This window comes from Leuresthes tenuis, unplaced genomic scaffold (assembly GCF_036924035.1).
Source record: "Leuresthes tenuis unplaced genomic scaffold, fLeuTen1.0.hap1 SCAF_5, whole genome shotgun sequence".
In the NCBI taxonomy this organism is placed as follows: Eukaryota; Metazoa; Chordata; class Actinopteri; order Atheriniformes; family Atherinopsidae; genus Leuresthes; species Leuresthes tenuis.
In genome coordinates, this window is record NW_027325359.1 from 2,449,410 (window position 1) to 2,474,865 (window position 25,456).

General features: G+C 41.1%; 1 protein-coding gene across 3 annotated transcripts in view; it reads right to left on the reverse strand.

Moving 5' to 3' along the window:
• LOC140306829 (UPF0606 protein KIAA1549) overlaps positions 1–24,293 on the reverse strand; it is a 34,402-nt gene extending 10,109 nt beyond the window's left edge. For 2 of the 3 annotated variants that reach the window (XM_072385431.1, XM_072385430.1), the window contains exons 1-11: positions 24,093–24,293; positions 23,279–23,562; positions 10,224–12,320; positions 10,034–10,122; positions 9,051–9,210; positions 8,789–8,919; positions 7,601–7,793; positions 7,429–7,488; positions 7,169–7,314; positions 4,196–4,373; positions 3,433–3,617 (exon numbers count right to left, since the gene is read on the reverse strand). In XM_072385431.1, the coding sequence (XP_072241532.1) occupies positions 3,433–3,617; positions 4,196–4,373; positions 7,169–7,314; positions 7,429–7,488; positions 7,601–7,793; positions 8,789–8,919; positions 9,051–9,210; positions 10,034–10,122; positions 10,224–12,320; positions 23,279–23,435 (3,396 nt within the window). In that variant the 5' untranslated portion in view covers positions 23,436–23,562; positions 24,093–24,293. Of the gene's footprint in view, positions 1–187; positions 485–644; positions 828–3,432; positions 3,618–4,195; positions 4,374–7,168; positions 7,315–7,428; positions 7,489–7,600; positions 7,794–8,788; positions 8,920–9,050; positions 9,211–10,033; positions 10,123–10,223; positions 12,321–23,278; positions 23,563–24,092 lie in introns of all 3 variants that reach the window. The other variant, XM_072385432.1, reaches the window with a different exon arrangement.
• Between the last annotated feature and the right edge of the window lie 1,163 nt (positions 24,294–25,456).

Genomic DNA, 25,456 nt, shown 5'->3' on the forward strand with positions numbered 1-25,456 from the left:
GGTAAAATGTGGAGTCACTCACAGTAAACAGATAGATAGACATGGATATGTATGTATGCTGCATCTCCTACTGCACAACACAGGATCTATGGACTAGAAACACACCACAATCCACAGTGAAATCTGCGATGCAGGATCTCTGTTTACACAAACAAGCACTAGTCTCCATGTCTACTACACCATGTACCTCCTCCTTGGCTCTCCTCCCTTTAGACAAAACTTTCATCTTCTCCTCTGTCGTCAGCCCCCCTGGTTTCTTTAACACAGCTTTACTCTCTTGTCCCCTCTGCTTTTGTGATGTGGTTTCTTTCTTTTTAAGTTTCCTCTTTTCATCCTCTTCTTCTTCATCTTCAGAATCCCAATCCTCTTCTTCCTCTTCCTCCTCTTCTTCTTCTTCCTCTTCCTCCTCTTCTTCCTCTTCCTCCTCCTCTTCTTCTTCCTGGATGTTCATACTTTGTTTGCTCTTTGGAGGAGCTACTGGTTTCTAAGCAGAAGTAATGATGATTTAATAGATGCTTTTAGGGATGCTGCAGATGCTATTGTAACAGTACTGCCGTGTCTTGTTTATGGAATTAAATATGAAAACAGACACACAAACTAGGCTTGACTAAGCTTTCTACAATCCAACAGACACTATTCTGTACCTTCCCTCTTTTAACCTCTATCTCCTCCCTCTCCTCCTCCTCCTCCTCCTCCTCTTCTTCTTCTTCTTCTTCTTCCTCTTCCTCATACTCCCCATCTTCATCCTCCCTAAACTCAATATCTTCTTTAGTTTGTGGGAGTGCTTGGTGCCGTGAAGTTCCTGATTCACTGAATGACGTAGTGGACTGAGAGAAGAGTTGTGGTGTTAAGTTACAGATAATTGTGCTGAGCAAAAAGGACAGGCTACAGTTTGTAGTGTGTAACACCTCGACAGATTAAGACACTGCTGTACAGGTAATAAAAAGCTCTGTCGCTCTCACTGGAACACAGCTGGCAGTACACACTGCCTCCTCAATAAATATCCAAAGTAAAAGCCACTTCGAACCTTTATCACATTCGAAACACTTGGAAATACAGCTAAAGTTTGCAGCATAATGCCATAACAAAAAGCAGAAACTGCAAGTAGCTTGGCTGTTCAGTATTGGGGTTATTGTGTCGTGGTGAATCAGAATTGACAGAATTGTCCTCTTGTTGAAATTCTTACACAAACTTTTCTCCTCAGCAAAGCAAAACAAATACTTTAGAACTTCCTCTGAATGGCATGGAGCCCTCATTAACACAAATCTGTTTGCTCTATTTCAAATAAAAATGGCAATGCAATATTAATACAGGCTTTGCTATGTTGATTGCATAACATTTGCATAAAAATACATTTTCAGCTTATTGTGCAGCCCGACAGAAAAACCGCACGATGCTTAATGTGGACGTAACTTCGAAAAGTACCACCAACCAACCAGGGGTTTCCAAGCTGCCCCACAAATATGAAAATGGCTTTACGAAAGAGCAAAGATCTCCCTAAGAAGGAATGTGAGGCCTAACCCTAACCCAGTTCAAAAAGTGCACATGAAACAGAACCAAGAGCCCAAACTGTCGACCTGGCTTCTAAACTCCCCAGATCCAAATTTGATCAAACACACCAGGTGAAAGAGCTCAAATCATGGAGCTCCTGCCTTATTATACACATTTCCTCAAAGGAACTGCTGCCAACAGCCTGCTTCCACCAAGGGACAGCGGTCCCATGGCCGTGTTTTGGCACCACAATGGGTGCCAAGCTATCAAGCTGGTGGTTATATTACTGTGGTTGATTTGGTGCAAATACAGTATCATCATTTCATTAATGTTCATAAAGAGGTGTGTGGAGCTGGAAAAATGTACTTTAAACCCAGAAAGAGGCTGCATCAATGCAGAAAGCAGATATTTCTACATCAAGTGAGGACATCAAGGCAGCAAATCATTTAGCGTTTTCAAAAACTAAAAACAAGACGAGACAAACTGTGGAGTTAGATGGCTGATACGGCTTTGGGCAAAAACATGAAAGGAAACATCAGAAAAGTTCAGAACAGAATTAAAAGCCATCTCATTTTCCAGCAACATCACGAGCTGTAAGCGTACATGCATCCTTTAATGGGTCTCTGCTGAAGTCATTAAAGTTTTACTTCTATGAGGAGATGATGAAATCCACATTCTGTGCTCTGCACTCATGGCAATGACAGATACCCCTAATTAATCAGCAGGTCATTTAAATTTTAAGGGGTTACATCTTTCTTTCGGACTTTCTACATCAGCTAAATGATACATTTCCTTGTAGAATATGTTAATGTTTCTCAGCTGGTTTGGACACTGACATTATGTAACACAAGTCTGCATTCCCACTAAATACATTACAGGTGTCAATTAGCCCTGATAATATAACATCCTGCATCACTGTTCATAAAACATATCTTTAACGGTGCTTATGCTAATAGCCTCATAATGATAAGATTTATTTTAAAACTTTGTTTTGGTCAGTCACAAATTCATTTAATTTTGCAATCTGTTACCTGAGCAAATATTCTCAATAAAAATGCACTATTTCCCATAGTTACCACCGGCTGTGCTTTCCTTTGTGCATGTGGAATTGCATCTTCCTGGGACATGGATACAGCTGAGAAGTGGATTAGATTTCTCATAATAATCAATTATGTGTCCAAACAGTTACAGAATAAAATGTATGCAAATTTAGTTTACTGTGTTTAGTGTCTCAGAGGTTGAGATGAATAACTGTTTGATGCAAAGTTACGATGTTGGCCTGCAAAGCCGTTAACAAGTTTTCAGCCATGAGCTACAGTGAACACTCACCATGGTCAAGAGGTGTGGTTTCTAGAAATATAAACACTGAACATGACAGTTAAAGTGTAAACCACGCAATGCCAATCACTGTTTGTCCCACTTTGCCACAGGAGGAGCTGGCTCAAAGAGAGGCAGCAGCTGCCAGCGGCGCCATTTCTGGCCACAACATTGCCAGGAGGGTTGTTGCTTTTGGTTCATGCTCGGCTTGCTTGTTGTATCACCCACTCTACATACTCTGGTGGAAATTAAGCTCTCTTATTCCAAGAATAATCTTTTTCCTGATTTGTACTGCAGAAAAATAAATAATTAAAAGGGGGGGGGGGGGGGGGGGGTAAAAATGGATTTCATTAAAGGACAGAAAATGTGTTAAATCTGACTGCACTAGTTTCTTTATTTCTTTGATGCATTGCAAAAGCCTTCTGGAAGTTATTTTACTAAATTTGTCCTAATCTGTCATCAATTTAACTCTCACTATTGCATCTGAAAACATCTGCATGAAATATTTCAATATCACAAAAAACACTTTCAGTTTTTTAAAGACATTCATTGTAAAGAAACTGCTCTCAGATGCTGACACCATGAAGCATCGGTGAGACTGTAAAAGCATGGCTGGGAACATACCTTTTGCCTCTGCTGGATGGCAGTCATGGCATCAGGCTGAAACTCCAACTTGTCTGTCCGACACAGTTTCCAGTAGAGGATGGAAATGATGACAATGACCACGAGGAGGGGAATCACCACCCCAATGACGATCCACATGTTTGTGTTCTCAGTTTCGGAGGGGGAGGATGCCACCTTCTCCACAGCTTTGGACAAATGCATCGAAAGAGGTTTTTAGGTTTACCTCAAGCTTCAAATAAAAATATGGTCCGTTTACATGCTCCTTAATAATGCAAAGCTGAGCATAATCTTACAGTTATAATATCCAATGCAGACCTTCATTAGTTATAATTAAAACCCGTTTCATCCCCTGGGAAAGTACTGTTAGAGAACAAAGCACAGCCCTGAGGGGCCCTCATTAGCCCTTCGTTCCTTGTTTAGATTCTTAATGAGAAAGACAGGCTTGGTACGGCGTGTGGAGTCGCTCGAATGTTAACAGAAACATACAAAGAAGCAACTGGAGCCCACAGTAAGCTTCAATATTTCTTTCATATGAGAAAAAAAGTCAAAAGTAAGACAAAAACCATCTCAACAGTCTTAAGTAGCAACAACAGAAATAAATAAATAAATGACGAGGGTAATAAAAGTTTTATTTAATTTTTTTTGACTATATCAATTAAAAACACACTGTAAAAGTAAAAGCATTCCTGTGGGAGTTCGAACTTGGTTTGAATCATTTATCTGTTGTTGAACATCAGTTATCTGGTGTGAAGGAGATACTCACGCTGAGCCAAAATGCCTTGAACACGATATCCCAAGATAATGGCGGCCCTTTGAACGTCCAGGCTGTTGAGCAGGTTGGCTGTTTGGACAGCAGGCATTCTCTCACCACTGGGACCCTCCACAAAATACACTATTTCCAAGGGGTGGTCTGCACCTGTCAGCCGGCTCGCACTTACAATCTAGGCATTGAGAAAAGGAAGGAGTTGTGTCACTTGTCCAGTCGTCAACATCAAATCATGAGTGCACGAGCTTGTAGAGAAATGTGCACGTTGCTAGTTCCATATGCAGCCCCAGACTATCATGCTAACTGTGTGCTGACAACAAGCTGGATGCTTCCTCTCTCCTTTTTAGCACAGAAGATGCAGGATCCATGATTTCCCAAAATACATTTTTCATTTTGATTTGCCTGACAACTGAACAAGTTTCCATTTGGCTTCAGGGTTGTAAGTGCAAATGGCATTTACTGAGGACACCGTAATCATTTTATGGGTAATAACATCTCTATTGCTATTAATTCTTGTTTTACTTTGTTGAGATACATTTGCAGCTGGGCTGCACACTGATGTGGTGGTTATAGGAAGGTTCCTGGGTCCCCTGAAACTCGGGTTTACTGGTGATTCTAACCTGACCATCGGGGTGAGTGAGCACGCTCGTTTGTCTGCGTTAGCCCTGTGATGAACTGGTGACCTGTCCAGGGTGTAGCCTGCCTCTCTCCTGATGGCAGCTGGGATGGGCTCCAGGCCCCCTGCTACCCAATTAGGATTAAAGGGGTTTAGAAAATAAAAGTTTTTAGCTTTAGTGCAGACTGACGTGAACTCAATGTCCAAATCCATGATTTCATTTTGATGTTCTTGTTTGTTGCGTTACTCTGTAAGATGATTCCAATGTGAAACATTTGTGGCAAACAGGCAGAGCTCATCAACCGTGAATAAAAGCGCTTCCAAAAATGAACATAGGAGTCATAGATGATGACGCACTACGCTCTCTTAAATTAGGAATGGAATGTCTGATGAAGGACCTAACGAGCGAAGCGTCACATTTTCACTACTAAAAATGACTTTATAATGGACAGTCTCGTTTGTCATTTTCTGTGGAGGACGATAACGGATCATTTTTGAGTTGATAAGAATGCAAAGACTTAAATTAAGGAGCCAGTGATCTGGCTGTAGTTGTCTTGTGATGTAATGAAGGACATTATACAAGCAAGTGACAAAATTATCTGAATGTCTACAAGCAAATACATGTTTTAAATTGTTTAACTTGGTGCATTGTGCACTTTTTGCATTCACACATTGATGCACCCCATCATCATGCAGTCTATCATCTCACATTCTTCATTCTGTTAACATTAGTCACTCTTTAAATATTCTGCATGTCATCTACTACACCGATGCTTGGGTGCACGAGTGTGTGTGTGTGTGTGTGTGTGTGTGTGCATTCCCCCACTCGGTGCCCTGAGGCACGGCACAGTCTTCCGTTTGCATTACTGGAAAGACTAAACTGCAGGTCATGCCTGGGTTGACACAGAAAACGGCTATGCATGCACCCTGATTCGGTGTCTAATCTGGTCCATGCACGATTATTAGAGTGAAAAAAGTGCACTGTGAATCGCTACTGCACAACCCTCCTATAGCCTCCTCTTTTTATCTGGCAAGGAAGCCTCATATTATATTCTCATAGATGACAACATTACATCTATTCATGGAAAGTATTCATGGAAAGTAAAGTCAGCAAGTAAACAGGTGGGCAGGAGAAAAAGAGAAAGAAACCTTCCCTCAGTTCAAAGGCTCTGTGTGAGTCAGGGTCTTTGAAATAAAATGAAATAAAAGATGAATATGAATATCCAACTCAGGCTTCCTAAACAACAGCATCTCATCCAGGCAACAAGAAACAAAAGCGCATAATAAGTATGTGAAACACATAATTATGGCTGTGAGGAAAAAATGAATTTTAAACATAAAAAGAATGCTTGGGACTAAAATTAGAGATCTAATCTTAGCACAAAAAAAAAAAACAGACATTAAAGGTTCATCACTAAATCGGTCCTCTCCGTTCTTAAATCACTCTGCGAGCTTTATTGTAGACGACAACGTGGGAGTCAAAAAGGTCAGAGTCAGTGAGGCTGCTACTCAGCCAAGGTTGATATTTATCACTGTGACAGCGCCCTTGTTTAGTCTGCTTTATGCACTCAGACTTCATGAGGTCAAATCAAATATGTCCCTCATAAAATATATCTTTCATATAAGTGTGTTGCACTCCCAGGTCATTAGATTTATCCATCTTCTACATCTCTAAATCCCCCCCCACCCCATTAATGCCTCTTTGTCACCTAAAAAAGAGCAGGATACAGACAGAGAAAAATGGTCAAATTAATAATGCATCTGCTCTGTGGCTCACAGGAGCCATCAAGTTAAAAGACTGGAGAAATGAGGAAGAGGAAGAGGAATATGAACCCCTTTAGGTGGCGGTCTTGGAGTGTCTCATCCCAGGGTAACTAGGATGCTGTTGTCATGGAGACAGAGCCATATCCTGTCCCCCTTAGAGATGAGATGAGCAGGTGCAGAGAGGAGCCACAAAAGCCAGAGCTTGATTAGTAAAGCACTTAGGCTTTCACTGGTTACCAACAATGCATCCCACACATAATGAGCCCTCTGTGCTGAGGCAAGATAGTTCGAGCGAACTCGCAAAAGGGACCGATGACCCAAATCCAACAAGGGTGTTTTTTAGTTAATCCATTAGCAAACCTTGTATTTCAGTGTTTTAAATGCTTTGTTATGCAGTGACCAAGATATTCAACAAGATAGACTGAAGTTTCTACAATATGAGAAGCTTTGATTTGGTTTCCTTTCTAATAAATAGAGAACAAAATAAAGAAAATCACAACAGCTAAATCTCACTTTAGAAATAATCTAAAGCATTGCAGCTACAAACACTTCTTTGAATTTAGTATTGAATCAGTCAATAAAAACAATACCTGAACACTGCTGTTGCCTATCGTGGTGGCTCTTTTAACCCTTCTCACTACTCCCATTGCCTCCCCAAGTATAAGAGCCACGCGGCGCTCCATGTTTGCTTGAAAGGTCCTTTCCCCCACTTTCTGGTCCAGTACACCTAAGACGACTACAAACACACAAAACAGGAATAATACACCAAGCTTGAACTGTTTCATATTTGCTGTAAGGCTTTGAAGCAGCATTTCAATATGCCGAGAACGTGCCACTGAAACCACTATACCTGTTCTAACCCAGGAGGAGCGAAGCAGATGGCTGGTGTTTAGCTCTGGATAATGGAATGCTATGGGAAAAAGGACAAAATGATGTTCAAACACAAAGAAGTTTAACCTAGAAGTTCACTGACAGCACTGAGACTCAAAATCCCTAAAAATATAAAACCACACGGTACTCACGCTCAGCAATCTGCAGCACAGGAAAGCCCATGTAGTAGCTGAATTCCACCACAGTGAGTTTCATCAGAGCATTGCTGATCTCTGAGCCCAGCAGATAACCCCTCGAACCACTGATGGTGAAAGTGATGTCCACTGGCTGACTCACCAGCCGTTGCTCCTCATATTTAGGTGAAGCCACGGTGATGTTTACAATCTGAAACAGGAAAAATTACACAACTAAATATAAAAATAATGTTCAGTCTCACAGTTGAATGTGGTTTATCCTGATTTATCCTGATTTTTATAGCCAGATGTGACTGAGCATTATCATTTATAGATGGATCTGGTAAAACAATCGCACAACCAGTGAGGACAGAAACAGACGAGGAAAAAAGCCTAAAAACAACATCATTACTCAGACAGTACCAGTCAAGGCGGCCGTATTCAAATTATTTTTATTTTTTTCTAAATGTATTACTTCATTGTTAATAGCGCAGCATTTCTGGAGGAAATACTTTTTGTCTCATGCTCTGTGGCTTTCCATTGGTTCTTTGTCTCTCTTTATCTGCCATTTAAGTTTCTTCATTTTGCTCTTAGACTTTGAGATGGACTTCTCTTAATTAACTTTACTTTGCGTTTTTTTGGAAACAGCTTTTGGTGTGGGCTTTCTTGTAATTGTGTACACCTTATACATAAAAGAAAGTGAAAAAACCTCCAAAGCACAATATGTCCTCGTTAATACTTGACAACTAGAGCATTAAGTCCTTCATGAACATCCAAAAAAAGAATCTTGGGGTCTTGTTCATGAAAGATGGTAAAACAGAAAATGACAGACAGATGTGCAGGTGAACATTTTACCATACCACAGCATTTAATTTGTAAATCACTTTAAAACCAACATAACAGCTGATCAAACTGCTGTACAATAAAAATCTAAGGAAGATGCTGAGCCTGAAGGTGCCTGATCGCTTGCCATAAACCTGTATGTAGTGTAGAGTAACAGCTTTCAGCTCGCTCGCACAAATAGCAGAACTAATGCAGCCGTCTGACAGACAACAGTTAGTATTCAGAGGGACAGAGATTATTGTCATTGTGTAAGTAAGCTCTTAGGTGCAAAGCCACAGTGAAAGCGTCCTAATGAAAACATCTCAGCTGGAATGCAAATAAATGGCTGCCCGCGCTTTCCTTCTTTCACGTGGTTCCACTCACATGCACGGTGAAGTTGGTCGACTCCTTTGAGCGCCGGCGCACTTCTGCAAAGGCCATGGTCAAACCTTTCTCGATGCCCTCACTGAAGTTGCAGTACCGCACGTCGATGTGACCAGGAACAAACTGCAGCACTTCACAGAGGGTGGACATGGAGAATTTTAAGCTAAGCTGAAGAAAAAAAGCTACAAAAACATAACAAACAGACAACAAGCTTTTTGCGGTAGGCAGCAGCAAAAGAAAGTTGGATGAATGCTCGACTTACCTGTGTGGACTTGATGTTTACGGTCAGCTGCCTTCACGTTGGGGGATACCGACAGGAAGCGGCGCCCAGACCGTCGCAGAGCATTGATGACAGATATAGCTGTGTACACAATTGGACCGGACACCGCCCGGAACACAAATTTTGGTGGGTGGTCCACCACCTGTGATGAAAAATATCGAAAACTAGTCAGTCATCAGTCATACATTCACAATTACTTTATAGCTTTTCAGCTCTGACGTTTTCTGAATAAACTGCACATGAGAAAACAAAATATCCACAACATTGAATCCTTATTTCAGAGTTTATACAACCAACCCTTGAGCAATAAATCTGAAAATCAACTGGGTGAGACCATATGTGGATATATGAAGTAATATGGGTGAGCACATGAGGTGAAAACAGTTGTTTTATAGTCTTTGTATTTCTCTGCAGACAACACTCAGCTGGTATTTCTCCCATTTCTGATGTGAGGACTGTAATAACACAGCATACTTAGATCACATAGCACACACGGCATATTTTGGGTGTATTTGTGCTTCAGAACGTAACCGAAACAGGTTCTCTGACTTTGTTCTGAGTGTTTCTTGCACACTGCTCAATTTAGGCCGACAACTTCAGAACACTGACTAGAAAATAAACATTTTAAATGAAAGAAAACACCACGGCCAGTTTGATTTTCTAGTCAGTAACTCCTGTCAGGTCTTCCAAACAGGCATCTTACACAGTAAATAACAACATGTTTTTTCTTTAATCTGAATTATAAAGTCTCATTTCCATAATGCATTGAATGCTGCTCTTAATCTGTAAATGCAAACAGTAACTGCTAAGTGTGCCTTTACACAACAGTTCATTCGCTGCAAACCCCTAATATACAACAAGATTAGTTTCACCTCATAATGTATCCGTCTGTCATAAGAGACACCATTAAGGCAGATATCTTGAAATGAATTTTTAATATTCAATTATAAATAACATCATTTTACCTGCAGCTCCACTGATTTGTTGAATTCTGCTTTCAGTATGTCTCTGATTTGAGACTTGGCATATCCAACAGTGGCCCCAGAAGGAAAACCTTGCACAGAAAGCAGAGTTTTAAATGTATATAAATGTTCATTTTACATGACACATTTAAGGAATGCCTCTTCAGGTAAGACAGAGCTAAATTAAACTTACCAATCTTTGTTAAATAAGCGGGCCTGTCATGTCTGCAGAGGTACTGCCTTGCTGTTGTTGCTGTGGTCTTTTCACTGGTCGTGGAGATGATGTTGACACTAGTTGAGGCCTCAGTGGTGGCATTAGCTCCAGTTGTAGCTTGATGAGTAGTAGCTGTGGCAGCTGTACTTGTGGGTGCGGCAGAGACTGTATTAACTTCACTGCTTGTTGGGATCAAGGTCGTTGTGGCTGGGATGTCAGCTCCATCTTCGGTCACGCCCTGATCCCCCAACATAACCGGGGGAACCAAAGTGACATTGTGCGATGTGGAATCATTTGAAACTGAAGACGTATCGGGAGTTTGTTCAGTTGTAAATGTTGAATCTGGTAAAGTTAGTTCTGTAGTGCTAGCAGTGCTGTTTTCAGCAGGGTCGGTGGGACTGGGTGAGAAGCCTATAGTTGCAGTTAACACGGTAGTAGCGTGTAGAGTACTTTCTGAGAATGAATCTGTAACAAACCAGTGAACATCTGTCAGAGAGGAGGAAGATATCAGATCTGCTGGCAGCACAGGTGTTGCACTAGGTTCTGCTAATGCCGTGTCCATGCCTACAATGCTGGTATGTGTGGACCAGTCTGTTGTGGACACCTGACCAAGCCATTTGGAAGATGAGGTATCAAAGAGATAAGTTGGGACTATTGAAGGATCGAGAAAAGGCTCAGAGATATTGATCGACTGAGGACTCTCCTCTGTTGTTGCTACTGTGGTCGGTTCATTGTGAGCCTCAAACCCTGACAGATCACCGGAGGACTCGTCCTCCGTCAGATTAGTATCACTTGTGAAGCCAATGGTGGGTGTGATCTCTGTGGTATTGATGGACACTACAGTAACATTCCCTCCGTGTTCAGCGCCAGTTTCTGTGCTGTTGTTCTCCTTGGTCAGCTGAGTGGTGTAATACTCTAAACTGTTCATGTCAGGTAAGAGCACATCTGTTGGTTGGATTGTGAACGTATCTGCCCAATCAATATCTGATACATCAGATATATCTGTGTTGGGTGTGGGAGTGGTCTCCAGTGTAATGTGGACTGATGTAGAGATTGTGGAAGGATTAATAGATTTATGTGGAGCAATGGCGCTGTTTGCTGTCATAAGGCTGGGAGAAGGTGAGACATTAAGAGGGTTTAGGGATGAGGGGGATATCCCCACCCTGGAAGGAAAGGATGTGTCATAGCTTTCTGTGTAGTCCTCCAGATCATACGGGTCAGAGGGCACCTTGGTGACCAGAGAATACGCATCTCCATCTGAATTGTAGAAAGACATTGTCTCAAGGTAATCTCCAGACCCCCAGTCCACTTCCATGGTGTTGGTGGGGTAGTAGTCCTCTGGAGACAACTCAGTGGGTTCAGCAAAAAGTATTGTATGGTGGGGCGTAATGAAAGGCACATTGTATGCAGGGGACTGAATCTCAGGTTTTCTCTCCACCAAGGGGACAATGCTGGGGCTCAGCTGGCTTGAATTCCCTATTTTACTATAGGACTCATCGGCCATAGAGTCAGAGAGAGACGGTTTTGGGGGTTCAAGAGGCTGACCAGGCATAAAGGTCATGATGGGCCGTGTTTGTTCTGATGTGCTATCCTGCTGCTTACCAGAAGTGACCTGCTCCTCAGAATAATGAGCTGGATGAGGTGTTGATCTGGTAAAAGCAGAGGGGTTTAAGGATGTTATGGATGTATTTGTCTGAAAGTTTGAATCTGTCCCGACCATCTTCAAGTCTGCGGCATGTTTAGTCGATGCCTCAAATTGTGGACTAGACCCCGGAAAAGGTTTAGAAGTTTTTAATAATGGAGTTGTCAGAATATGTGGTTTTTCTCTAAGGGCATCCCTTGGCATTTGGGATTTGGAGTTTTCATATGCATTGTGCCCCAATTGAAAAAGCATGGTGTCAGCAGTCCTAGCTTCATCATTTGGGTCAGGAATGGATGGCAGGGCACCAGGTGACTCTGGGGTTTCCAATGTAGTATAGTGTGAGTCTGGTAAGGCCGATGGTGATGATCCCTTTGGACTTGGAATATCTCCAAAAAATCCCATAGGGTGGTGTGTAGAGTCCAACAGAGACTCATCTGCAGATGAAAAAAGTGGGATTCAGTTCAGTGGAACAGTAGAGCAAAGAAAAGCATAAGGAGAGAGCTATTGCTATGTAATCCCCAGTCTTTTGAGGGAAACAAAACACTTGAATATTACTTTTTATTTTTTGAATCGTCTAACTACTGTACCTATTGTCCCCACTTTAAAGACTACTTAGTGAGTCTTGAAATTATGAGTTTTAACTGAGAATTCATCTGAGAATGTTTTAATCACATGAGAGTTTACTTGTTATAGTGTTTTGTCCACTATGCCTGTAAATTACCACAATGAATAAAAATCTGTCATGATTTAACACGGATTAAATGACCATTTTCATGAAGTGCGTCATTCCTACAGTCTTTTCCTCTGAATTAAATGTTACAGCCCATTTGTCTACGGTGCTAAATTGTACTGACACGTTTACTTAAAGTTATAGAATCAAGCTATATTAGGTCAAGTTGTTGCAGGAATTGCTGGCTTGTCTTTACCTACAATAAATCAGTCTTACTCAGACCGTTAATATTTACACCAGGCTGGAATTTGAGATCCAGACTCATTGTACAGCCATCTAAGCCAACTGATTACGACTGCACTTAGTACATGTTTGTCTATGTGAAATGAGAAAAATGATTATACCTAATAATTAGTCCAAATAAGTCCAATTAGTGGCTACAAAAATGGTTAAATTTTGAACAAAATGCTTCATGAAGTTCATAAAAGGTTAACAAAAAAGGACCATGCTTGGCTACGCTCACGATGCTGACAATGAGCACTTTCCTCTCTTCCAGGTTTCAGCCATAGGAGTATTCTAATATGCACACACAGACCATATGTCTGGGATTTTACAAAAGTGCCGTAGGGAGAGCATTTTCTAGTCTTCGTGTGGTGATGGTGGCTGATCTTGGAAGAGATGGATGGTGTAATTTTCAAGTCATCAGGAAGCAACTTTACCTCATACACACAACATTAAAATCCTCAAGGGTGACATTAGAGCAGTGAAAACATTGAAAATAGCAAACGAAAGTTATGCAATGCTATTTGAACCTAATCTGAGTGCCAAAGGCTTTTCTTTCCTTCTTGCATAAGAGAGTGTCATGCATGATAAAATTTCGGAAGTGCCTTGTTTACATTGCACATTCAGACTCAGGCATGTTTAAGTAAGGCTTCGTGGGCTGACATATTTCATAAATAATCAATGGAAAATACAGCGTAGAAGTCCCATGTAGCTGTATGAGATCACATCTCTGATGTGTTTAAATGTCTCATTGGGAGACATTTGAAGAAACCTTTGAACATGGCTGTCTTTCCACAGTACAGTGACACAGGATCTGATGCCAGAAAAAAAGTCTGATTATAGGAGAGGAGTTAAAGTGCTCACTTATTTTTGGGATTATAGATAACCAAAGCAGCAGGCGATATGCCATCAACAAACTCTGCTTGCCAAGGGTCAGTGCACACTGTAAACTTTAGAAAACGCCATTATCATCACTGCTGGACGTTGGCCTTGCAGAGATTCTCTATAGTGACTCAGCAACAGCTTTAAAGACTAAAGGCTGTTCTCTGTAGTTTACAAAACCTCTGCATAATCATGCTGCGTTCAGAACAGCCACAGACTCATTTGAGAGGGACTGAAGACTATTTTTAATACCAAGAGGACAGAGCAGATCACTTATAAAAAGCATCAACTCAAAAGAATATATTTCTGGAGCATCATGTACGATTTAGGGCAACGTGTCACACAAGCAGACGACTTCTGGCTTGGCACTGGAGAAACCTCCCTATTTAATTATAACCTATACTGGTACCTTAATCAAGTGAGCATGTCACTGTAATAGAGCCCACTGTAAAGGACTTGGAAGGGAAAAATCTAGTCTGCTTCTTAGTTTCTGTGCCAACCTTTTGAACCCAGAGGGATGCAGCACAGCTGGGTCATACTGACACAAATGCACAAAGAAACAGACACACATAGTAAAGTGATTGACCAGAAATGTGAGGAAAACTCACTTTACTGGCAGTATCTGATGATCTACTACATATAGAAAAGAAAGGAAATACAGAAAAAGGAATTGGCTGGTATTTCAGTCCCAGCCCAAACTGGTCTGTGGGGTTATCTCATTTCCAATCCTTGGGGTTCAATATGAATCTCAGCCTAACCTCAGGTTCAATTATATACATTTTACAGACCATGTCAACACTTCAAATCATTAGAAATGCTACGAAGAACCAACAGAGGCAGCCAAGCCCATGTTTGTTCAAAGAAATTGCTGATATTTGAGGTCAAACTGTTTTACATGACCTTAAAATGTCAGCTCATCTCAACCCACCCCAACAGTGACAAACTATTTAATCTGTAGTCACATTTAGGACAAATAAACATGCATGAATGGATGACAAGTATCTAGTTAATTGAGACAAATGCTATTATTGACAAGTCCTTGGTGAAATTTCAAATAATTGTAGAGATGATGACAATAGTGACGTTGATAATGGCAATTAGAAGCATAGCAGTGGCTCAGAGCAATAGATAATAAGCAGGCACAGAGCGAGTGAGATCAGCCTGCACCGGCAGTGACATTAGAGACAAAAACTGACAAAGGTCTCAGAGACTATGCTGCGTTACCACCTGTTCCCTGAAACATGAGTGTTACACTTAGTTGGAAGCACATTGTTAGACCTATCCACGAAACTAAACACCAAGGCTGGTGTGCATCTTCAAATATCAAGTCACAAGAGCAAAAATGTCAAGTGCACAGCTAATGAGTTGTAAATGACGGTGTCCCAGTTTGGCTGCATTGTACATGAAATGCAGTTCAGTCCTGCAAACTGAGACAGTCTTGCTATGGTCTGTGTTTTTCCTGCTTGTGAGTGCATGCGGTGTCCTCTGGTGATGATCCTCCAGTCCTGCGCTCCATCTTTTTATCAGATGCTGCATCTTCTCAGGTCCTTACTCCACTCATTTTTTGTAATCAGTTTGGTCACACTAACGTTGAGTTGCTTCCTGGTTGTGATCTTTTCTCCACTCCAGCACAAGTTATCTTTTGCTGCCTTCCAGGTATCCATGAATCATGCCAGTCTCCAGTGTCTGTCTTTGACAACCAATCATTCTGTCACAGCCACTGTCTGCACTTCAGAGCGCCTCCTGTGCTTCAATAACTCTTTGCAAAAACTCCTACTCCAATCCTGTGTTCTGTCTTGGATCCCATTCTGTCGGTTGTAGCACATCTAGTCATTTACACTGGATCTTTGGCTTAACTACATCTTGCTTCTGTTCATTGATTATTCAGTCACATGGACAGATTGGCCAGTGAAGGGTTTAGATTTTCTTTAAAGTACAACACCTTGCAGATAATATCATCTTTGTCTCATCGAGGCCATCTAAAAAAAAATCAATAAAGACACCAAGATTTAACTCTGTTGATATAGAAGCAAAGAAAGATGCCCTTCTACAGGTTCAGCTGGTTTTTTTTGTCTCAGTTGATACGTCCACATCCAGGCTTGAATTTCTGCCAGCAATCACATTAAAAGGACTCTGACAAGACAAGGATTATTATTGATGGTGGCTGACCGGATGTATATTTAGAAAATCCCAACAATTAAATAAATCATGGACAGGCCACAGAAACTGTGGTAAAGGCAGACAAAACTTCAAATATCTGACACGTTTGAAGAATTAAGAATAAAACAAGGAAGAATCTAATGGGATCACAGTAATAGCAGCAGCACTGTTAACCTACAGTTTACAGGTCTGGTAAGTTCAGTTTTCTCTGTTGTATTTGCTCAAATTTACGTTGAGTTTTTTTTTATTTTTATTTACAATTAAAGAAAGTAAAGATTTCCTTCCTCAGAGGGCAGTCATACTGCTCAGTTTTTATATCAGCTAATAAGGGATGTGTCTACAAACAGCACATTTCACAACATAGCGGCCAGGGACTTTCTTGCTTTAACTGTTTCATTTACTGCAGTCCATCCTTTAATCCTTTATTTGATTTGCAACTTACTGAATGCAACCAAACCGCTCTGCTTAGAAAAAAAAAACAGACAATGCATCAAATGTCCGACCTTAGTGAGGATCACTTGGAATTTCAAGCCAGGAACAAGTTTCAAAAGTGTCAATACGGCGGGAAGAAAAATCCCAAAATAAACTTAAATGACTTCAGTGACTATGATGAGAAACAATGATCAGGGAGGGAGCACAGATTTTTAAACCGAGTTAAAGTTCTTACCTTTTAGTATTTGCCGATACCGAGTACCGATATGAGTACTAATCAAGGCCATTACAGTTCTTACAATTAAACACATTTTATTTTCTTCAGGCATATTCAACCCAAATATAACTGCACTTTGTGCATTTTAGTAAAATATGTTCAGTGCAATATTGTGTTAACATTTCAACTTTCACAAACACATTGCAGGAAAATTAAGCTCCTGTCACACTGGTATCGGTTCTGTAGTATCAGAACACTTTAATCAATACCGAGTACGAGAACACACACACAGTATCGGTGCATCGATACCGATGCATCCCTAGCTTAAATGATTCCATTAATGACAACTATAATCTAGATTTGAGAGAGAAGAGAAACTCTAAAATGGTTTCAGAGATCCCAGAAAAAATTGCTGTAAACAAGGCACACATGGTTTAAAAAAACCTGTGATTTTTAGGGCCTGCAGGAAGAACTGTGTGCATGAAACAGACTCGATCCCGCAGAGGAAATCGTTCACTGGTCTTTGGGAAAATAAAAAATCAAAGGAGGTGAATCCAGTTTGTTAAAACACATGCAAACAAGACCAAGGCATGCCAGAGCTAATTCCTGTCGTTTGAAGGTCTTTCTTTGAACAAATGATATTCTCATCCACATAACTGGCACAATTTTGGATACAGTTTTAAATCTATTCAATATATTTTTTATACATTTAAGGTGATGAACTGCAGACATAAAGTTTGATTTAATCCTGTAAAAAAATCAGGACAAAATTCTATTGGTTTGGGCATTTGGAAGATTGAGAAAGACATCAAATTAATGGAAGTGGCTGGGTGAAGTCTGGATATCATCTGGAGGATGGCTTTGTTCATTTTTCTGAGTGAAAGGTACAGCGCATCTATGCTAAAAGCGCGTGAAAAAGGACACCACAAACATCCAGCTCCAGCTGAACTGTCCCACACTCATTTTTTGGGGCAGTTCATTAAAACAACCCAACTTTATCTATTAGAATTGAGTTACTAAAGCAGGGAAACACCAGACATCAGTCAACACAGACACGTGCGTGCATGTGTACACGCTCACACTCTTATTGCACAAAAACAGAAAACATTGAAAAAGACGAGACAGAATAAATGGTTTCTTGGGTATTAATGCTCACTAAGTACAACCCCACACATGGTTCTGTTTTCAGCTGAGCCCCTTGCGTGACTGGATCTTTGCAGTTGGCAGGAGCTGTGCATGCTGAGAGCAGTCGAACAATCAAGATACGACTGTGCTGACATTTGCTTTATCAGGGAAGCTTTTAAGATGGGAAAGATTCCATTGTTTTTATCAGTGGAGTCGAACTGGATCACGGTCTCTGCTAAAGCTCAAGCAGCCCCATGAAAGCAAAAACTAAAAGTCTGAGCTCATGAGCGGACGCATTTATTATAAACATCCAAGGGTTGCTTTCCACTGCACTTACACACTTGTTGGATTTAGCCAACATCAAACATTAAGAGATAAGAAGAAGATATTTAAATAAATAGAATCTTGGAAAGGCTGCTTTCATCTAATTAACTAATCTGATTTGGCCAGTTACAAACATGAGAATGAAGATGTGACTGCACTCCAAATCTCATAAAATATTCATGTGATCTTTGTTTGTCTTTCCCGGGGGAATACTTTCTAAGATAAGAGAGAGGGGAGTTCAAGAAAGAAGGGGAGCAGGATAAGGGGGAGGGGAGGGAAGCAGTAAAACAGAGTCCGATTGAGAAAAAAGAAGCGATGTAACGACAGGAGAAGGCTGAACTGAACATGCAAATAGCTGCGAGACGCAGCTGACTTTTCTTACCAGCTGCACTTTTACGTCACCTAGAATAAATTAGAAAACCATAATAATTTGAAGAGCTTGAGGATGAAAGTTTTCTGAAAAAAACTATGAGGAGTCTCCAGATAGTAGATCACAAATGTGCTGTTTAAGTGAAACACCAGCACAGCCTATGCAGCACACTTTGGGCACACTTCTACTCTTTCTTAAGGCTTTATTTCCTCCCAAAGACAGGAAGGCAAAAGCTTGTAACCAGAGAGGCACAGAGGACTACATCACTCAGCACCCTCTTCCACTTTGTCTCAATCCTCCCACGAGCCACTCTTCAGATTTGAGGTCCTATGCTGACAAACACTGCCTGCTGGGTAAGGTAAAAAACTCTGCTGCCAGTTGGAAGGAAGCTGTTTTCCAGTCTAAAAGCAATCACATGGGAAAGGAAATGACTGTGCAGGGCAAGCCCAAGTGCATACTATTAGGGTTCTTAGTTACAGCTGTAATGCTAAAGGACCAAAACAAAATGATTTTGCCTGGAGAAGCTCAAAACAGGCCGGGCAGAACCGCACCATCTGCTCGGATAAATATATAAATGATCAGCTGCTGCTCATCAGAGCAAATAGTTATTTGGGCTCAGTACTATATGGCCTCGGTTTTGCCTTCTGTCAAATCATGAACTTTGCATTGGCACCTTTCAAGCTCACAGATCCGACAGGCTGTTAGCATAAAGAACTGGAAGCAGGCGGTTTGTAATAAACGGAGGCCTGCAGAACCTTCTGATGAGATGAGTCGGGAAGCAGCTCGGTTCTAAGCTGCTATTACAGCAACAGGTCACCTCTCCATAAAAAAGGACACTTTACAAGCAGGGTAAAGATGACAAAACCAAAGAAAATTTAGAGTTTGCTCTGAGACGCAGAACGACTAAACAATGTGGGATAAATAATAAACTCCACCCATAAGTAAAGGGAAAAAGGGTCATTTCAAAAGCAAAGAAGCACGATGAAAACAGTTGATAACTGATGATGTCACAACAAAAATACTAATGAGATGACCGGTAAACAAGATCGCTGTTTTAAAACAGTCGTCGTATTTGTAGGATGCTGAAACTCCAGCGGAAAACTGCACTGGTAAAACATTTAAAAAAGGGTACAGAAAATTACAAACAGATGTCCGCTCACAAGCCCCCACTATGGTACCTTCACAGCCGACAACTATGATGCAGGTACGAGTGGAAACAAAAGAAGACGCTGCAGCTTTAAAAAAATAAAAAAAACGGTACCAGACACTGGAATGAATGGACTTAATCATCACTCACACTGAGGAGCGTTTTTTAACACATCAGACTGCTGCCAGTGACCCACCCTTGACCAGCAGACCAGCTTCCTCTTCTCTAAACAGAGCCAAAATTTTGCTGGGACAAGCCAGTCAGTAGACAGGCAGGATCAGCTCCTGGCTGCTTTCCACTAGCTCAGTCTGGTCAGGCGGTCGGCCTGGTGAGCGCAACAATACCCAGAGTTTGGCTTTTGATAGCTTCTACCCATTGATCTGCGACTGCCTTCCAGCTCTAATGAATAATGAATGGCCATATTGTCATCGCACACAGATCAGATTTCACATGGCAACGGACTGCGCTGGTAATTAGAAAGGACTTTGTTGGCCTTGAGCTTGCACTGTGATGCACGGAGAGAGGAAAATTTCAAGGGTATTTCACGGTACTGCAAAAACGTTTCTCACTTGGATGTAACAGAAATGAGGTGGTAAAAGGGAAATCTTGTATATTATAGTTTATAGATTATATATTCAAGATCATACATCTTACACAGACACACAATTCTTACACAGAATTTTATTTTCTAAGATAAAAGTTCAGTGAATCAAACTGCCTTCAATTATACTTTCTGATATTTGAATGTGAAAATAAATAATTAAAGGATTTTATCGCAAACACTGGCCCACAGCAGTATACTTCAGTGGATGTAAAAAATAAAAGCCCCGATGAATGTGACCCTTTTGATCACACGGCAGGATGTATAATAACCAAGTTGGCCCCCAATAGCAGTTTGATAATATATCCCTTTGTCTAGAAGGAGAAGCAGCTTATGTGTAGACATATAGGTTCCACATCCACATCCACCCATGTTCTTGCCATGCGATGATGCTCAACTGCCACATGTTGCTGTGTGATGACTTCATTTATCTACAGCTACATGAGGAAAAAAACTGTTTCCAAGTCTTGATTTATTCACTGAAAAGCAGGAGGAACGGTGGTCGATGGCTTTTGTTCACTGGCTCTCATAAAAGAGAGCAGGGAAACATTTTCAGCAGCATTTTCTACATCAGTCGCCCTCAAGATGCCTCACTTTTCCACTCTCACTTGCAAGTAGTTTTAAAACACATGGTCAGGGTTAAAATTCATATACATGGTTATGTTTACAGGTTGTTAACTACATGGTAACAGTTTTCACATTCATGCATCACCTTTTATGGTCACGCCACACGGATACTCGTCAACACAGAACAACAGTGGAGAAATCTTTCACCAACTGCCTGATGAGACAGGCTAAACTGTAGCTGTGACAATGCATTCCCTGTTGCTTTCATTATGCATGGCTTTTTTTAAATTATGATTAGTGCAATGACAAACAGGTGAAACACCAACCGTGTGCCAATGACTTAACACGGTTGTGCTGGCTGAGTGCTGCACTGACTGTACGGCTTATTGTCAGGGAAGCTATCGTAACCATGCCCACAGCATAATGGCCTCAAAAACAGATGCAGCCGCAATCAGGGCAATAAAGATATACACAGTTAAAGCTTTAAACCTCACAGAGCGCACGCAGCTGTGATCAAAGCTGGATCCTATCCCAGCCGTCATTGGGGGAGAGGCGGGGAACACCCTGGACAGGTCGCCAGCCCATCATAGGGCCACACAGGGACACATGAAGCCGGAGTATCCGGTGGGAACCCTTGTGTAAACGGGGTAAATATGCAAACTCCACACAGAAAAGCCCCAGCTGGGAATCGAACCAGGAACCCTCTTGCTGTGAGGCGGCGGTGTGAAAGTTATCTATGAGATGAAACAGCCCTAAGAAGCTCTTTATCTGGGCAAGAGGACTTAAGTGTCAAAAGCCAGATGACGGATAGAAACTACAATAGCAGACAATCAAAAATCAATCGTTGAAGAATTAAAGAATATCTTCAACGACATTTAATATTCAAGCAGAATACTTGTTTAGCAGCAAAATGAGCAAGACAACCAGAGGATATAGGTCAGCCTACATCTAACAGAATCTGCAATGACAAACTGTCAGAGACCTTCTCCAAGCTTTGCTGCACTGCCAGAAAAATAAAAACATCTTCAACAAGTTATATTTAAACACGCAGCAAATACAGAAACTAATCTGTGGTCTCTAATAGCACCACTGTAAAATCATTTGGACATATTGGGCCAAGTTTGGCAGAATATTTAAACCATTTATCAAACACAAAGCTCAGAAAGTACGAAGGGCTTTATGAGCTCGCAAACTTCCATAAACCATGAGGGAAATATCTTTTGCACAAATATAAATAATTCAGTCTCAATATCAATAGTGTATGCAATCAGTTAAAAAGCAGCTTGGAAGAAGCGGTATTGACTGCTGTAATCTGAGGGAACTAGTTTTCCCACATTAACAGTCATCAAAATACCACATCAGCACAGCTTTCTGATTTACTAATTCCTGATTTCCTGTCCAAGGTTTTCACTCAGGCCTTCTACTACTTAATCCTATTAAAATGCAATATCATGAGTTTTAGGCTACCCTTAAAACTTGTGTAGGGGGGAGGGGTGTTGATGGGATCGTTTCAGCATCAGTGAATCTAATCCCAGGGAAACACCCATCAACTGGCTGGATTTAGGCCCTTTCCCTTTCTGCAATTAGGAGATTTTGGTTTAACTCTTGTGTGCAGGGACCAAGTGGCTTCAGCTCATGTGAAAGTCCTGAATCAAACACGTGGAAGACCTCATTATGACTACCACAACTGTCCCAGGTCATGCAGAGGCCCTGACACAGTTCACATGAAAATCAACACAAGCGGAAGTAAACCAACAAAGAAGTTTTTGTTTCCACAGGCAAAAACAAACAGAAAATGTCCCTTCTGAAAGATTTGTCACATCTTTACTTCTTTTTAAGGGGATGACTGATTTTTTTTAAAAAAAAGTTTTGGCAACAGTGTCTTAAAGACTTGGAAAGCGATCTTACAAGTAGAAGGTCACTGGTTAAGTTGGCCTTGTGTAAAGCCCATAATAACCCCCAGCTTCTCCAGCGCAGCTGCTCAGTCGTCCACAAACAAGGCTGCAGTTGTGCTAAAAACCTCCTATATGTGAGTCACGTATTGCTGAAAATGTGCGTTCATGATTACGAAAACCTGTATAGAAAAAAAAAAAGGCATCTTCAGAGTCTAAATAATTAATCGTGACCCTTCACCGAACAAACGTGATGGAGAATGGTTACGTGACTCAAGGCTTCTGATTTCACCTCAGCCCAAAACTCAGCAGAAGACACGGTAACTCAAACTAGAAACAAACCCATCAAGATTAAGACCTTGTTCTCACTAAAAGGTGAATCGTGTATCCCAATAAAACAGCTGCACATAAAAACACAACAGGTTTACTCAAGGTTAAGCACAATTTATGCAGTCCTTATGTTAGGTTAACTAATCCAAGTAAATATTCATGATCCATACTCTCCGTCTTCAACACTATTCTATGTTCATTCTCACATATTAAACAGATTATTTTTTGCAATTTTGACTATCCGCTGAATTAGTTGGAGCTACTATTCCTTGTGTTTGCCACCATTCAAAGCTAACAAGATGCAGTAAGAGACAATGATCTACATCAGGTGTGAGAAAATAAGAATATATTAGTGAGTCACATTGTGTTAGCCAGAAAAAGGCGTGCTCTTACCTGCAACAGGTGAATCCGCTGCAATCACTGTTATCAACACCATTAACCCAAAAAACACTGCATGTTGGGTATGTAAAAGAGCCTTAAGCATCACTACCCAACCCAAAGGGGAGACTAAACCTGCCATGGTGGTGCTGTTAGGGTCAAGGCATTTCATCCGGTTAAGCAGAGATAAGTCATTGCAAAGAGTTGACCATAGGTTTGGGTTATTTTAGGATGCTTAATTTGGTCTTCTTTTCTTCAGGACCCCTCCTTCCATAACATGTCATTCCAGTGGAGAAAGGCTGTAGGAAAAAGAGCAGAAAAGTGTGACGTTCAGAGCAAAATCAGCCATCAAGAAGAAAAACAAGACACACATAAGCATATGCTACTTATTTATCTGTTCATCAAAAAAAAAAAAAAAATATATATATATGTAATAACATCAGTCAAACACAATTTCATCTGATGCACTCCCAAACTTAGTTTGCACAAAGCGGACAATCACGCACTGTCGCGTGGTCGATAAGGCAGCAGCACAGCCCTCATCTGTGAGTGCTAGCTTACAGCCGCGCTGCTCAGCGGTCTCATCATGACACAGTTCAGTCCCTTGTCCTACATCCCGTCCCGTTACTTGCAAGCTTAGCGGTCATGTGGCTCTTCATAAAGCTACACAAAGCAGGTTACATCCCTTATTTGAGTGTCCCTGCATAATGCTAAAATCTGGTTAGCAAACGCACTTTTTTATATGTCTTCCAAAGCTAGCTTATAAAGCACAGATCCTGTCCCCCTGCCATTCTTCTCCGCCAGCTCATAGCTGCGCACACAGACTTACCCCAAAAAGGGAGCTCCGACTCAGTCAATTCCTTTGTGGGGGTGAGGAGAAAATATCCTTAGATGGAATAAAATGGGGTCTGGAGCTCTGTCATTAGCCTTTACTTAACCACCTGCCAGCGTTTCAAGTTATTTCACTGTAAACGTGCAACCCACGATCTGGTGGCTGCTTTAGATCTGACACTCTTTTGGTAACTGTTACCTTCTCCTGTCCTGAGGATTGGGTTAGCCCCGCCCCCAACGGATCTGATTAGTTTATAATATACCTAGACGCACTCTGATTGGCTGAGGCGCTTTTCCGTCAGGGTGGGCTTTTAATATTAGGTTGGTCCCACTCGACTGGCGTCTGTGGCTTCCACGGCAACGTTGCCTCATGTAGTGAGGCACTACGGATGGACAAATTCGTGTCAGCTCTTTTATTGGCTGAGTAGGCTTGACCTAATTGGGAAACTGAAGTAAACCTTTCAGGCGAGGCTGCTTATTTATTGCTATATCCTACTTTATACACCTATGTGTTTAATTTTACATTTTCATCGACATTTGTAAGTGTGTTAAAGGGCAGCCTTAAGACTTAATGCGGGACAGGGACAAATAATGAGCCTCGTTTATTTTGCAGTTTATTGCATTTCTATGAGAAAGTAGATTATCCAAATTATACATTTATCCCACCGTCCAAGCTATGACCTGGTTTTGCAGCTTGTAAAAATCGCGCATGACAAGGTGCTTGAAAAGAAAAGAGTTAATCAGCACACTGTAATCACGCCAGTTTCAGCGTGTAAATATGTTGGTACATACTGCCCCCTCGTGTCAGTACAATGTTATATCATGCATATAGATGAATATGCATGCTGATGTAAAATGTTACAGGAGTATGTAAAATACTATACTGTGTTTGGCCTTTAGATGCTTCTCTTTTTTTTAGATGATGTAGGCTGTCATGCAACTTCAACATAGAGTGGCATAAACTTGGTCCCAAATTCATTCTGCAGGCTGACAACAAACCCATTCATACAGCCAGTCATAAAGAACTCTCTTCAGTGACAAGAAGAGCGGGGAGTCTTGGTACACATGGTAAAGTCCTTAGAAAGACACTTGGAACAATCTTTGCCAAGTAGAAAAACAAAATTCTCATGACTAGAGAGAGCTGGTGCACTCTCAGAAAGTGGCCTCGTTAAATATTGATTTAACATATGTATATTGTTAAATTATATCGATGAAAGAACAATTTTAGCTCTTTTATTTAAATTGGCCACTTCATCAGGATATGTTCTTCTGATGTGTCACTTTGATTACTTTCACTTTCAAGAAGATTTTCTGCTTCAAATTGCTTCAACTCTTATATGTCTAAATGAGTGTCAAACCAGT